Here is a 12,598-nt window from a genome sequence, read left to right as displayed (position 1 = left end):
AAAGAGGCAGTGATTGTGCATGCTGTGTGATAAAAAGGCCTCTGCACACTGATAAGGTGATTTTATTGTAGTCAGAAACTCCTTAAACCATAGTTTTTGTACTAGAAGGGACCCTTTCCAGGACAAAACTAATGCTTCGGAGAATGCAAACACTTTACACTCTGGCACAAGGTTACAGGCTTTGGTGCATGACTGCAAAAAGAGTGTCAGCTCACTGGGAGAGAAGAAAGGCACCATGGGGTTATTACAACTTTGTAGGAGGTGTTAATCTGTCCCAAAATTGACGGTAAAGTGACGGGTATACCACCAGCCGTATTACGAGTCCATTATATCCTATGGAACTCGTAATACGGCTGGTGGTATATCCGTCCCATTTGGGACGGATTAACACCTCCTCCAAAGTTGTAATAACCCCCCATATGTTATTAAATATGGCACTTTTCCTCTCGCCCTTTGACGCAAGACAATACAGCAACGTTGGTGCAGCGTTGCCATACGTCAAAGAATATTAAATCTGTACCTCAGTATCACTCAATCTCACTCACCACCTGTCACTTGACTCTCATTCACTTTTGCTCACACACATGCTTATACCTATAGAAACATTTTCTCCCACATACTCATGCTCTCTCTCACTTAAACATGCTCTGACCCGCAAGAACGCATACAACATACATTTGAAACCATTTTTACTTACCACAGCCGCCACCATAGGTCCTAATCGTGCTCTATTTTTTTATAACACTAACAGTGAATAATAGAATACTAAAATAATAGAATATTATTCACTATTAGTATAATAAAACAGACACACAATAAGGAATATTAATTCTCCACGTGTTCATGGCACTGATTTTGTCACCCCTGAGGCCAGGGGTTGCAAAGACAAGGCCAGGGGTTGCAAGTGGCAAGCCATATGTTGCAGATGTGATTCCTAAATGACGTCCACGCAGCATGTTATCATTTTTTAAAATATATTTTATTTATTTGCATATTGTTTACTGTATGTTTTCATTTTAAAGTATTACGTTGCTTAAAAATAATTCCCTTTATTTCAGTTTTTTCAAATATACCATTATGTATTTAAATTATTTTTTAAATTATTTTATTTATTATTATTATTATTATTATTATTATTATTATTACATGTACTTACCTAGGAAATCTCTATATTAAGTAACACAATATTTTGTAGATGGCATTTTTGTAGTTTACTCTGTCAGCAGGTAAGCTCAATAGTTAGGACCATGATAAATTGCAGCAATATTTTTGTATCCCAATATTTTTTACATTGATAATATATTGCAGAAGCATTGGATGTTCCACATCTGCAGCACTCTAAAGAAGTCCCTTTGGCTAAAAAATCTCAAATTAAATGTTTTGATTTGAAAAGGAAAATTGAGTCATGCATCTCCATCCATCGCATTTTTGCAGTTGCAATAAATTCCTGCTCTACCTGTACCTGTAATAATTCTTTAGGTCAGCTATTTCTCTCAGACACTTTTATTGAGGGGGGGTTATATTTACCTTGTACCCGTTGTTGAGGGTAGCTCTTGCATTCTTCATGGTGACCTTTATTTGAGGATTATACAATGTATGTGAATCTGTTCCCAGTTTCCTGGATCCTTAGATTCATTCTTAAGAGACCTTGATTTTCTAGTCAAAAGCATAACAATGGTATTCACTGCCAGGAAAATTATTTCAGTTGAAGCGATTTTAAGCGGCTCAGCAGAAGGTAGGTCAGAGAGATCTGCAAAGTCACACAATAGGAGTTTTCTTAACTAACATTGTTGGTGTGATCGAATGCAGTGATTAAAACATTAGCTAATCAATTAAAATATGAGAACTTGGGGCCCGATTACGAGTGTGGCGGTCCTCAGACCACCGTACCCGCAAGAGGCAGCCCAACTGCCGCATCCTTGGCTGTCCGTCTGCCAGATTTGGATGCTCACGGTCGGAGAGCCAGAAAACCTCCACAAGCGCCAGGATCAGAGACCCTGTGGTTGCGGCTGTGTGGAAAGCTGTAGTCAAGCACGGCACTGCCAATGTCAGGAACACCATAATGATCACTACTTGCCTTTCCGCCGGCCTTTTTATGGTGGGGCCTCCGCCATGAAAAGTCTGGTGGAATGGCAGAGATGGGGCCATAGGGGGGCCACTGCACTCCCCATGCCCATGTTATGGACACTGCAGAGGTCCCCCTGTCAGCACAGTCAGGCTGCTCACTGTCTGCCATGACAGACACTGCACATTCCGACTGTGCTGGAAGCACAGTCGGTGCAGCTGGCATTGATCTCGGCTCTCTTTCAGAGCTGAAGCCCATGCCGTCACACTGACTGTCCCGCCAGCCCTGTGTTCATTTCATAATACTTAGGCCTGGAGGCCGCCGGCTTGGCAGTGTCCTCCAGACTGCCATATTGGCGGTCCGACGGTCGGACTACCAGGGTCGAAATCAGGCCCTATATCATCCAACTAGAGCTGTGGATCAGTTATCACAATCTGTATTCACAATCTGTATTCCAATCTGAGTAACAGAGCCTGATAAACTAATCTCAAGTTGCATCACTGATGCAATTTTTTGTTACTATCCTTTGTGCGATTCAAACTTGTTTTTGTGCTGCGAAATATGTACTAACCCACCACAGTGAACTAAAATATCTATTGAAGGGAATCTTCCATCCCTGTCCATTGATATGAATGATTGCAGGGATTTCATGTGCAAATCAATCTGAATGCCTGTAAATACAAGGAGGGAGATGTGTGGGGACAGCAGCCCTCCATCCCTTCTTTTGCATTGACGTAATATCAGCATAGCAGCTCATGTCATTGCAAAGGACAGGAGCTCTCATATACAAAACATGGTCCATCATGAAAACGTGAATCGGGAGGAGTGGCATCTGTCCCTGGACCACTGTCTGCTTCCCTAATTTCCCCAGCTGTAATTCACAAAGCTCTCCATCATGAGCAGCTAACACTCTGCAAATCTCTACCCCTAGACTACCAATCGTTTGCAACTGCATTTGTCATCACAAAGCATTCATACATGCCAGCACCATTACAAGGATGGGGTGATGCTTCTTTCTGATCTTTTTTTCCTTGTGAATCTCAAGGAATCACGACGATGTGTACCTTCTGAGCCAAAAAGCCATATGCGACTTGCAACATATCTTTTGCACATAGTGGCTTCCATTTTTGTGGTTACATAGTCTACAGTTTGGTGACTCGCAGACTGTTCACTCACAAAACAATTTAGTACATGATGCTGTTGAAGTATGATGTACTGAGAATACATTTGGTAAATGGGTCACAATTTGCGCACTGACGTTTGCCAAGTGCATTCTTATTTTGCTACTTGACCCATTAACTCTTGGGTTGATTCACAAATATGATAGTGAGTCGCAATCTGACCTACCTCATGATTATAGAAGAGATGGGCTGCAAATTGTGGCCGACTGTTAATCGCAGCCTTCACAGGGATGGTGGCCTATTGGTGTCAACATCTAACCATGTCTGTGTTTCATTTAAATAAAACAATCTTTGTTTTGTTTGTTTTTTAATAAAAGCTCCCTGTTTTTCTGAAAAGCAAAACGGAATGCATTAAAAAAATGAAAAGATTTACAATGGTCCATAGAAGCACTCCCTACTCTTAAAAAATGTGTTTGTCAACGTTTGTGTAAGGATTGCCACCTCCTTTTAGGTCTCGGAAAAATATAAATGTTTTGCCACTGGATTTCGTTTGCAAAACATTAATACATACCATAAGAAACCTGTATTTGAAAGGGATGCTCTTAAAACGGTCTTTCCAAATTCTGATTATGATAATGACTTTTTAAACCCATTTAATTATTTGGAAAACCATACTTAATCGATACATCGACATTTGTAAAAAAGGTTTAACTTTTTAAAGCCCCTGATTTACTAAATCAGATGGTTTGTGAATGATAAGGCCCTTTTCACATCTCGCCCATAGTTCCTTAGCATGGGAGAACTTTTTTTAGAGTTTTGCTCCAGGCCCACACAGGCTGTAGAGCAGGGATTACAAGTATCATCTCATCAAATATTTAACCCCCACCACACCTACCAGCAGAGGATGTGAAGATAAGAATAATGAAGATAACCTTTCGGAAGGCCTTGGCGGATGGTAGCAAGCCACAGCTTTGAAGAGGTAGGCAGAGTTAGCAACATTCATAAGCATATAACTTCTTAACCCAAACTTGGAAAAAACGCTAGGCAGGATATTCTTATGTGGGTGTTAAAGATTTTCATAAGGTCACTAGAAAGATAAAAGAGAGAGTGGGAAAGAACAGGGAGATAAAGACAAAGGGGGTTATTACAACTTTGGAGGAGGTGTTAATCCGTCCCAAATGTGACGGATATACCACCAGCTGTATTACGAGTTCCATAGGATATAATGGACTCGTAATACGGCTGGTGGTATATCCGTCACTTTACCATCACTTTTGGGACGGATTAACACCTCCTCCAAAGTTGTAATAACCCCCAAAGAGTGTGTCAAAGACAGAGGCCTGAAAGAGGGAAAAAGGAAGCAAGAATAGAAGAGGTATAAGAGAGATATGTACTGCAAAGAGTTTTTGGTACTTTATAATTATTGGAGGGTGATGTAGATATATATCATTCAGCTCCTCCTAGTCAATAGTGGAGATGAAGTCCCTGCCCTTGCTGGCATGTCATGAATAACCAAACAGGCATACAGTCATCAATGTGCTTTTCAATAGGGGTGGGCGGAATGTTTCATTATGCCCATGAAAGTGGCAGAATTTGGCGACTCCGCTTTACTCTTGTAGCACAGAGTTCCAGACATATTCTGCCAGTCGCCACATGGCAGAATTTTTTTCCTGTGAGGCTTCAGAAATGCAAGCAAGATCTGGCATCCCCTAGTGCCATTTTCTAACACTGGTGGACATGGGCAGTCTCAAGCAGTAGCTGTAAAAGTTGTGCTTCTTGAGTAGATGTGCTGACACTCAATTTGATTTTCTACTCGAGAGGCAGAAAAATGTACTTGAATGGCTGTGCACCACAGAGTGCCGTTAATGCCGGATTTTTCACCACTGTCACGCTACTAGCACCAAATTGCAGTGCAACATGTATATTTTTTACTCTGTAGCAAAGCTCCGTGTAATCTCGTTGAGTTTTTATGTAACTCTGTGGAATTCTATAGAGTGAACCTCTGCAAGTTTCACCCACTACTACTTTTCAGCATTTACATTGCTAGCCCTGTTGCAGCCAGGACTCAAAAAGTCTAAGAACTTTTACCCGTAAGGAGAAGCACCTCATTAAAATTCTGACGGGTTCTAAGGAAAGCGATATTGCATGCTATCCGGAGACTATCTGGGTGAAAAAGAACAGTACTATTTGATTAAATGAAAAGAGATTATTTCATTGAAAATCAGTATTTTTACTGCTGAAAATTAAGACTTAAAAAGAAGTCAAGTACATCTACCACAGTGTTGTTGGACCTCCTTTAATATAGCTTTCCTGGAGGCGGACACTGGTGATAGGTGTTTACACCAGTAAAGCCTATGATACCAGTTTGTTTCATACCTCTATCGAGCTCCAGTGGATTCAAAGGTGATTAAAATGTGGTCTGCCAACTACTTTGCTCAAGACCCTCCTTGTAACGTTCCAAAGTGACTCCTACACCTTTATTTGTTGGACTACCCTGTAAGTGGTTGACTTGCAAAATGCACTACATTTTGGTTTATTATTTTCTAGAAAGAATTTGATGGATGGGTATGTGCTCAAAATCAATATGTCTTTATTGTGAGCCCAAGATTGTGACCCTGTTTGTTTGAAACTCCCAACCTGGGCCTGATACTGTTTGATTTCTGGTGCACTTAACATCTTAACGCCAATTCCTCCTCAACCAAACATGGGTTGATGTATGTGCCTGTAACTGATGTTTTTCCATTACTTGCAGTCCTTCGTCAAAGACTACATGATCACCATCACCAGACTCTTGCTGGGGCTGGACACCACGCCAGGCTCTGGATACCTCTGTGCAGTGAGTACCACACCATGTCTTGTGTGGTTGGTCTTTCAATTGTCTCCAAACACAAGTCCAGGGATTCGTGGATAAAGCTCTCAGCTAAGAAGCTTCCATTCTGCAGCTGCAGACAGGGGGAATTATGTGCAGCATTTGGGAGGCTTGATTGAAGTGTCACCACTTCTCTGGCTGTGAAAGGCCACAATTATGGGATGTACAAAGAGAAGTGTTTTGAAAACAAAGAAGAGAAAATGAGAGGATGCCAAGTCATGCTTTCAAGCTATCCAGACGGAAATTAGTGTTGGCTCTCTCTGCTAATTTGTTTTCTTTAAATCAATTTTTCGATCTATTTAAAGAAAGGAAGCAAAATATTTGAAACTGAAACATAGGAAAACAGTTTTCAAGGTTTTTATTTTATTTTACTTTAATTGTTGTTGGTCCACACTTACCTACATTTTTATCTAACGTGTCAAGATACACCCACTAGGGTGATTAGTTAATATTTTGAGCAAGGTGAAGTGGGATTAACACAATATTTTCTACACCTGTTGATACATTGTTATGCTAGGCGCGCTTTAATGCACATGAAGGCTGGACTGCAAAGCTGTTTTAATGAATTAAATGAGCCCAGGTAGAAGCACGATTGAAGTATTTTAGGGCTCATTTGGTAGTGATAAGAGTCAATGCAGAGGCAGTCCATCTCCTTTGGGTCTGGATCTTCCCTGAAAATGTTTGGCAGTCTTGGGGCGGTGCTCACTTTCACAAGGGCCCGGGAAGAAGTGTCACAAATGAACTCCTGTTGAAGCAACGTTCAGACTTTTCAGTCACTGAGACAAAGCCAGCAGTTGACTTCAATGAATACTCGAACAAGTGTCATTTACTGATTCAGTGCTCGAGTCACAAACATGTTTCTTTGAGTAGCCGTGGCATAGTTTTGTCTTAGTCGATGCATAACCTTGCATTTTCAAGAAAGAGTTTCGTAAACTCATGGAAGAAACTTTTGTGACGCAAATGTCAAGTTCCATGTTTTACATTTTTTTTTTTTTTGCTTCTTGTCACAAACGTACAAATGTGTGCGTGTTCACCTATTTATGATGTATGACTGCCAAGGACAGGCTACAATCACGCTCCTGGTGCTAAATCTGTGAATGCACATATTTTATGATTGTACTGGCCACACTGGCACAATTCCTGCATGCACAAATGCCATTTGGTGGAGGGCACCTCAACTAAATCTGGTTCTGTGACTCACGATTTGGAATTTGTCCTTGCCCATGGGATTTGTGCACACCCGTGCTTGTGGGACAGGCTCTGAATTGGGTGACTGCTTCTTTTAGAACCAGAATTGTGTCTATACTGGATGAAGGCTGCTAGGGGCTCACCTTCGGTGCCCAGAAGAGGCAAATGTATAGGAGTGCCAAACGTAATGTAAGACATGGTTGTTTCAAACCATCCTGCTTCAGCCTTCATACAATGGAAATACAGTCATAGACGCCTGCATTCCCCCACCCCATTATGACAGAAGTGTACGGTTGAATGATCCCTGATGGGAACTGCATCATTTTGGGCAGTGCCACATCTGTGAAGACCACCAGGGAAAGCCCTTCAAGTGTCCCAGCACACTGTCCCCTGCATAAACAAGAAACTGGAGGAAGGAATGTTTGATTTCATCTCAGCCACTGGCAATAGCTCAAAGGTGCATTCCAGACTATGATTTGTACCCACCAGGGCTTTCTAGACGGCGACCCACTTTGTGCACTTTATCAGTCTTGGCCCTGCTGAAATAGGAACAGTCCAACACAAACTGCCAGGCCATGTTCCCTCTTTATGGGAACACAGGCAACCCCAGACTTGTTTCTCCCTACGTAGGTCTCATAAAATATGTATAGATTGAGTCCCTTGGCTCAAAGAGCACGGGACCCATGCCTGGGCATACCCTTTGTACTTAAGATGCCAACTGCAAAATCAAAAAAGTGATGGAAGGAAGAATGCTTAATTTAATCTCAGTCACTGTCAATCACTTGGGTGACATTCCAGACTTTTTCACCCACAATGCCATTCTACAGAGAACTCTAAATAAGGCCCTTAGTTGTCTGCTGTATGGCTGATATATTTATTCTGAATAACATGAACCTAGACATAAGCATCATCCTAGTGTGATAGTCTAAACACATTCCTGTTTTTTTCTATAGTTTATGTAGATCTCTGTTGGTTGCCTTGGTTTTTTGTTTTGATTTGAGCTATTAAATGATTTCTTTGGCAGAATGTTTGGTTGGCTTTAGAAGGACGTCTGCATTAACTCTAGAGAGCATGATTCACATGCAGAAAATGTCCTGTGGTGGGATTCAGAAATATGAGTACTGAGTTGTGATGGATGGATGGATGGGTTAGTGGTCAATGGGTTTGAATGGTTACATGGATGGGTAAAGATTGTGTTGCACAGTAAAACTGTTTAAAAAAATGTCTCATTGTACTTCCTTTTTCTGACTTTTTTTCTTTTGTTCTTGTTCAGATGAAAATCAACGAAGATGACCTCTGGATTCGGACATATGGCAGACTGTTCCAGAAGCTGTGCTCATCTAGTGCAGAAATTCCAATTGGGATTTATAGGACACAGTCACATATGTTTTCTACATTGGAGGTAAGAGTGAAACTGTAGGACAGAAATTGCCTTCAGTGTCCCAGTTGCCTATGGCTAATGTTCTTTCATTGCGTCATCTAAAACATTAGTGGAGCACCTCTTTCTATTGGATGAGAGCTCATGCCAGCCGATGCCTTCCCTTTGCTGTTTCAGGTCCTGAGCTCGCCCCCCACGACCGCAGCACCAACCTGCTGCCTCCTGCCTCTGTCCCCTGACCACGCTGCTGTTTGCGTGTTCGAGGCCCTCCTCCACCCGCAGGCATCCTCCTGCGCCTCATCCCTGGGGTCTAGTGGGCTCTGACTAGCTTCACTTGACCCGTGTGCCGCTTTCCGCCGTCCCGTAAGTGTTTTTCGTTTTTTTCGCTTTTTTAAGCGCCTCGCCGCCGGCGCTTCTGCCCCCTTTGTGCCCCCCTGATTGCTGTCTCCCCGATCGTATATTGTGCCATTTTGTTTTTTCTGATTGTGTGCTTTTCATATTGTAACTGCTGTTTTTTGCTCGTTTTCAGTGTTTTTGCCCCTTGTGCGCTCCCCGTTCCCTGCCGCTGCCTCCCTGCGGCCCCGCCCCCCTCGCGCCCCCATTTGCCGCTCCCTCCCGCCTCCCGCCTCCCAGCTGCTCCTCCCTCCCCCCTCCCTTCTTAATGGCTGGCGCTGCGCGTCGCGAGTGAGCGACCTCTGACCTGTTTCAGGTCCTGAGCTCGCCCCCCACGACCGCAGCACCAACCTGCTGCCTCCTGCCTCTGTCCCCTGACCACGCTGCTGTTTGCGTGTTCGAGGCCCTCCTCCACCCGCAGGCATCCTCCTGCGCCTCATCCCTGGGGTCTAGTGGGCTCTGACTAGCTTCACTTGACCCGTGTGCCGCTTTCCGCCGTCCCGTAAGTGTTTTTCGTTTTTTTCGCTTTTTTCAGCGCCTCGCCGCCGGCGCTTCTGCCCCCTTTGTGCCCCCCTGATTGCTGTCTCCCCGATCGTATATTGTGCCATTTTGTTTTTTCTGATTGTGTGCTTTTCTTATTGTAACTGCTGTTTTTTGCTAGTTTTCAGTGTTTTTGCCCCTTGTGCGCTCCCCGTTCCCTGCCGCTGCCTCCCTGCGGCCCCGCCCCCCTCGCGCCCCCATTTGCCGCTCCCTCCCGCCTCCCGCCTCCCAGCTGCTCCTCCCTCCCCCATCCCCCCTCCCTTCTTAATGGCTGGCGCTGCACGTCCGCGCAGCGGAGGCGCGCCAGAGGCAAGCCCGTCTGCGCCCGTCCGCGCCTGGACCGCGCCCAGCGCCACACCCCCTGGCCCTTGCGCCCCCCGCATCCGCTACTCGATCAACGAACTCCGCGCCTTCAACCCCGGCCCCTCCACTGAATGCTACCGGGCATCCCCGAAGCACACTAAAGGACCTTTTTCCTGCCGTACCTGCAACTTCTCCTGCATCAGAACGACCAATCCAACTACGAAAACATCCAACCCCAACCACCTGAACTGCATCCTCATCAACACCCGCTCCGCACGGAAACACGCCATCGAGCTCTGGGATTTGCTCGACACCACTGCTCCTGACGTGGCTTTCCTGACCGAAACCTGGTGGAACGACTCCTCGTCTCCGGACATCGCCATCGCCATACCGGACGGATACAAAATCACCAGACGAGATCGAACCAACGGAATCGGCGGCGGAATAGCCATCGCTCACAAAGCTACCCTCAAAATCCACACCCACTCGGACGACACCCTCAGGACAGCCGAACACCTCCACTTCTAGATCCACACGGACCCCAACATGACCCTCAGAGGAACCCTCATTTACCGCCCTCCAGGACCAAGACCCCCCTTCAACGACACCATCGCCGACCTCGCAAGCACCCACGCCCTCGCTTCCCCGGATTACATCCTCCTGGGAGATCTGAACTACCATCTGGAAAATACCAACGACGTCAACACCGCGTCACTGACCTCCAACCTCCTCAACCTCGGTCTCCGCCAGCTAGTCAACACACCTACCCACATCGCCGGACACACCCTTGACCCCCTCTTCACCTCTAGCAACCACATTTCCTTCAGCCACACCTCCGAACTCCACTGGACTGACCATCACTGTGTCCATTTCACCTATAAGAAAACCACAGAGCAACACCGCATCCAGCTACCTCCCCACCGCCGCTGGGGCAAAATCACCCAAGAACAACTGACCAACACCCTCGTCAACAACCTTCCACCCGACGCAATCGACCCGAGCACAGCCGCCATCAACCTCCATCAATGGATCCTCGACTGCGCCAACACCCTTGCCCCTCTCAAGAAACCCACCACCACCCAAGGAAAGAGAAAACCAGCCTGGTTCACAGACGATCTCACCACCTCCAAAAGCAACTGCCAGAAACTCAAAAAGAAATGGATCCAAGAACGCACACCCGACAACCTCGCCGCCCTCAAAAACGCCAACCGCGAACACCACCAACAGATCCGCACCGCCAAGCGCGCCCACTTCACCGAACGCATCAACAACAACGCCCACGACTGCAAAGAACTATTCGGCATCGTGAAGGAACTCTCCAATCCGAAAGCCAACTCCAACGACATCCCGCCCTCCCAGAAACTCTGCGACGACCTCTCCACCTTCTTCCACCAGAAAATCACCACCATCCACGACAGCTTCATCACCGGTCCACCGCCAGACCCCACCCCCGACGTCTCCTCCCGCGACTGCCGCCTCACCGCCTGGACCCACGTGGACGAGGCAGTAACCATAGCAACCATGAACACCATCCACTCAGGCTCCCCCACGGACCCCTGCCCCCACCATGTTTTCAACTCAGCAAACGCCAACATCGCCCCCGAACTCCGCAAGATCATCAACCTCTCCTTCACTTCTGCCACCTTCCCGGACAGCTGGAAACACGCAGAAATCCAACCCCTCCTCAAAAAACCCAAGGCTGACCCCAACGACCTCAAAAACTTCCGTCCGATCTCTCTCCTCCCTTTTCCAGCGAAAGTCATCGAGAAGATCATCAACACTCAGCTCACCCACTTCCTCGAAGACAATTCCATCCTGTACCCCTCACAATCCGGATTCAGATGAAACCACAGCACTGAGACCGCCCTCCTCGCCGCCACAGATGACATCAGACATCAAATGGACAACGGCGAAACCTCAGCCCTCATCCTCCTCGACCTATCAGCCGCTTTTGACACCGTCTGCCACCGCACCCTACTGACCCGCCTCCAGGAAGCCGGCATCCAAGATAAAGCCCTCCACTGGATCTCATCCTTCCTCTCCGACAGAACGCAGAGAGTCCGTCTCTCCCCTTTCCGCTCCAAAGCCACCAACCTCATCTGCGGCGTCCCCCAAGGATCCTCCCTCAGCCCCACGTTGTTCAACGTCTACATGGCCCCCCTCGCTCAACTGGCCCGCCAACATCATCTCAGCATCATCTCCTACGCCGACGATACCCAGCTCGTCCTCTCCCTGACCAAAGACCCGCTCACCGCCAAAACAAACCTCCACGAGGGACTAAAATCGATCGCCGATTGGATGAACAACAGTCGCCTGAAACTCAACTCCGACAAGACGGAAGTCCTCATCCTCGGACGCACTCCCTCGGCCTGGAACGACTCATGGTGGCCCTCCGTCCTCGGACCCCCACCCACCCCTGCCAGCCACGCAAGAAACCTCGGCTTCATCCTGGACTCCGCCCTCACCATGTCCAAACAGGTCAGCGCCGTCTCCTCCTCCTGTTTCAACACCCTCCGAATGCTCCGCAGAATTTTCAAGTGGATTCCAACAGAAACCAGAAAGACGGTGACCCAGGCCCTCGTCAGCAGCAGACTTGACTACGGCAACGCACTCTACACAGGCATCCCAACCAAAGACATCAAACGCCTCCAACGTATCCAAAATGCCTCCGCCCGACTGATCCTCAACATACCCCGCCGAAGTCACATCTCCCCTCACCTAAAGGAACTCCACTGGCTCCC

General features: G+C 46.6%; 1 protein-coding gene across 5 annotated transcripts in view; it reads left to right on the top strand.

Moving 5' to 3' along the window:
* KCNT1 (potassium sodium-activated channel subfamily T member 1) overlaps positions 1 to 12,598 on the top strand; it is a 1,355,573-nt gene that overhangs the window by 1,252,230 nt on the left and 90,745 nt on the right. For all 5 annotated transcript variants that reach the window (XM_069241642.1, XM_069241641.1, XM_069241643.1 and 2 more), the window contains exons 26-27: positions 5,939 to 6,022; positions 8,517 to 8,645. In XM_069241642.1, coding sequence (XP_069097743.1) covers positions 5,939 to 6,022; positions 8,517 to 8,645 — 213 coding nt within the window. The remainder of the gene's footprint in view (positions 1 to 5,938; positions 6,023 to 8,516; positions 8,646 to 12,598) is intronic.

This window comes from Pleurodeles waltl, chromosome 6, assembly GCF_031143425.1.
Source record: "Pleurodeles waltl isolate 20211129_DDA chromosome 6, aPleWal1.hap1.20221129, whole genome shotgun sequence".
NCBI classification, from domain to species: domain Eukaryota; kingdom Metazoa; phylum Chordata; class Amphibia; order Caudata; family Salamandridae; genus Pleurodeles; species Pleurodeles waltl.
The sequence above is the reverse complement of the archived record's forward strand: the minus strand, read 5'-3'. Positions and strand labels throughout refer to the sequence as shown.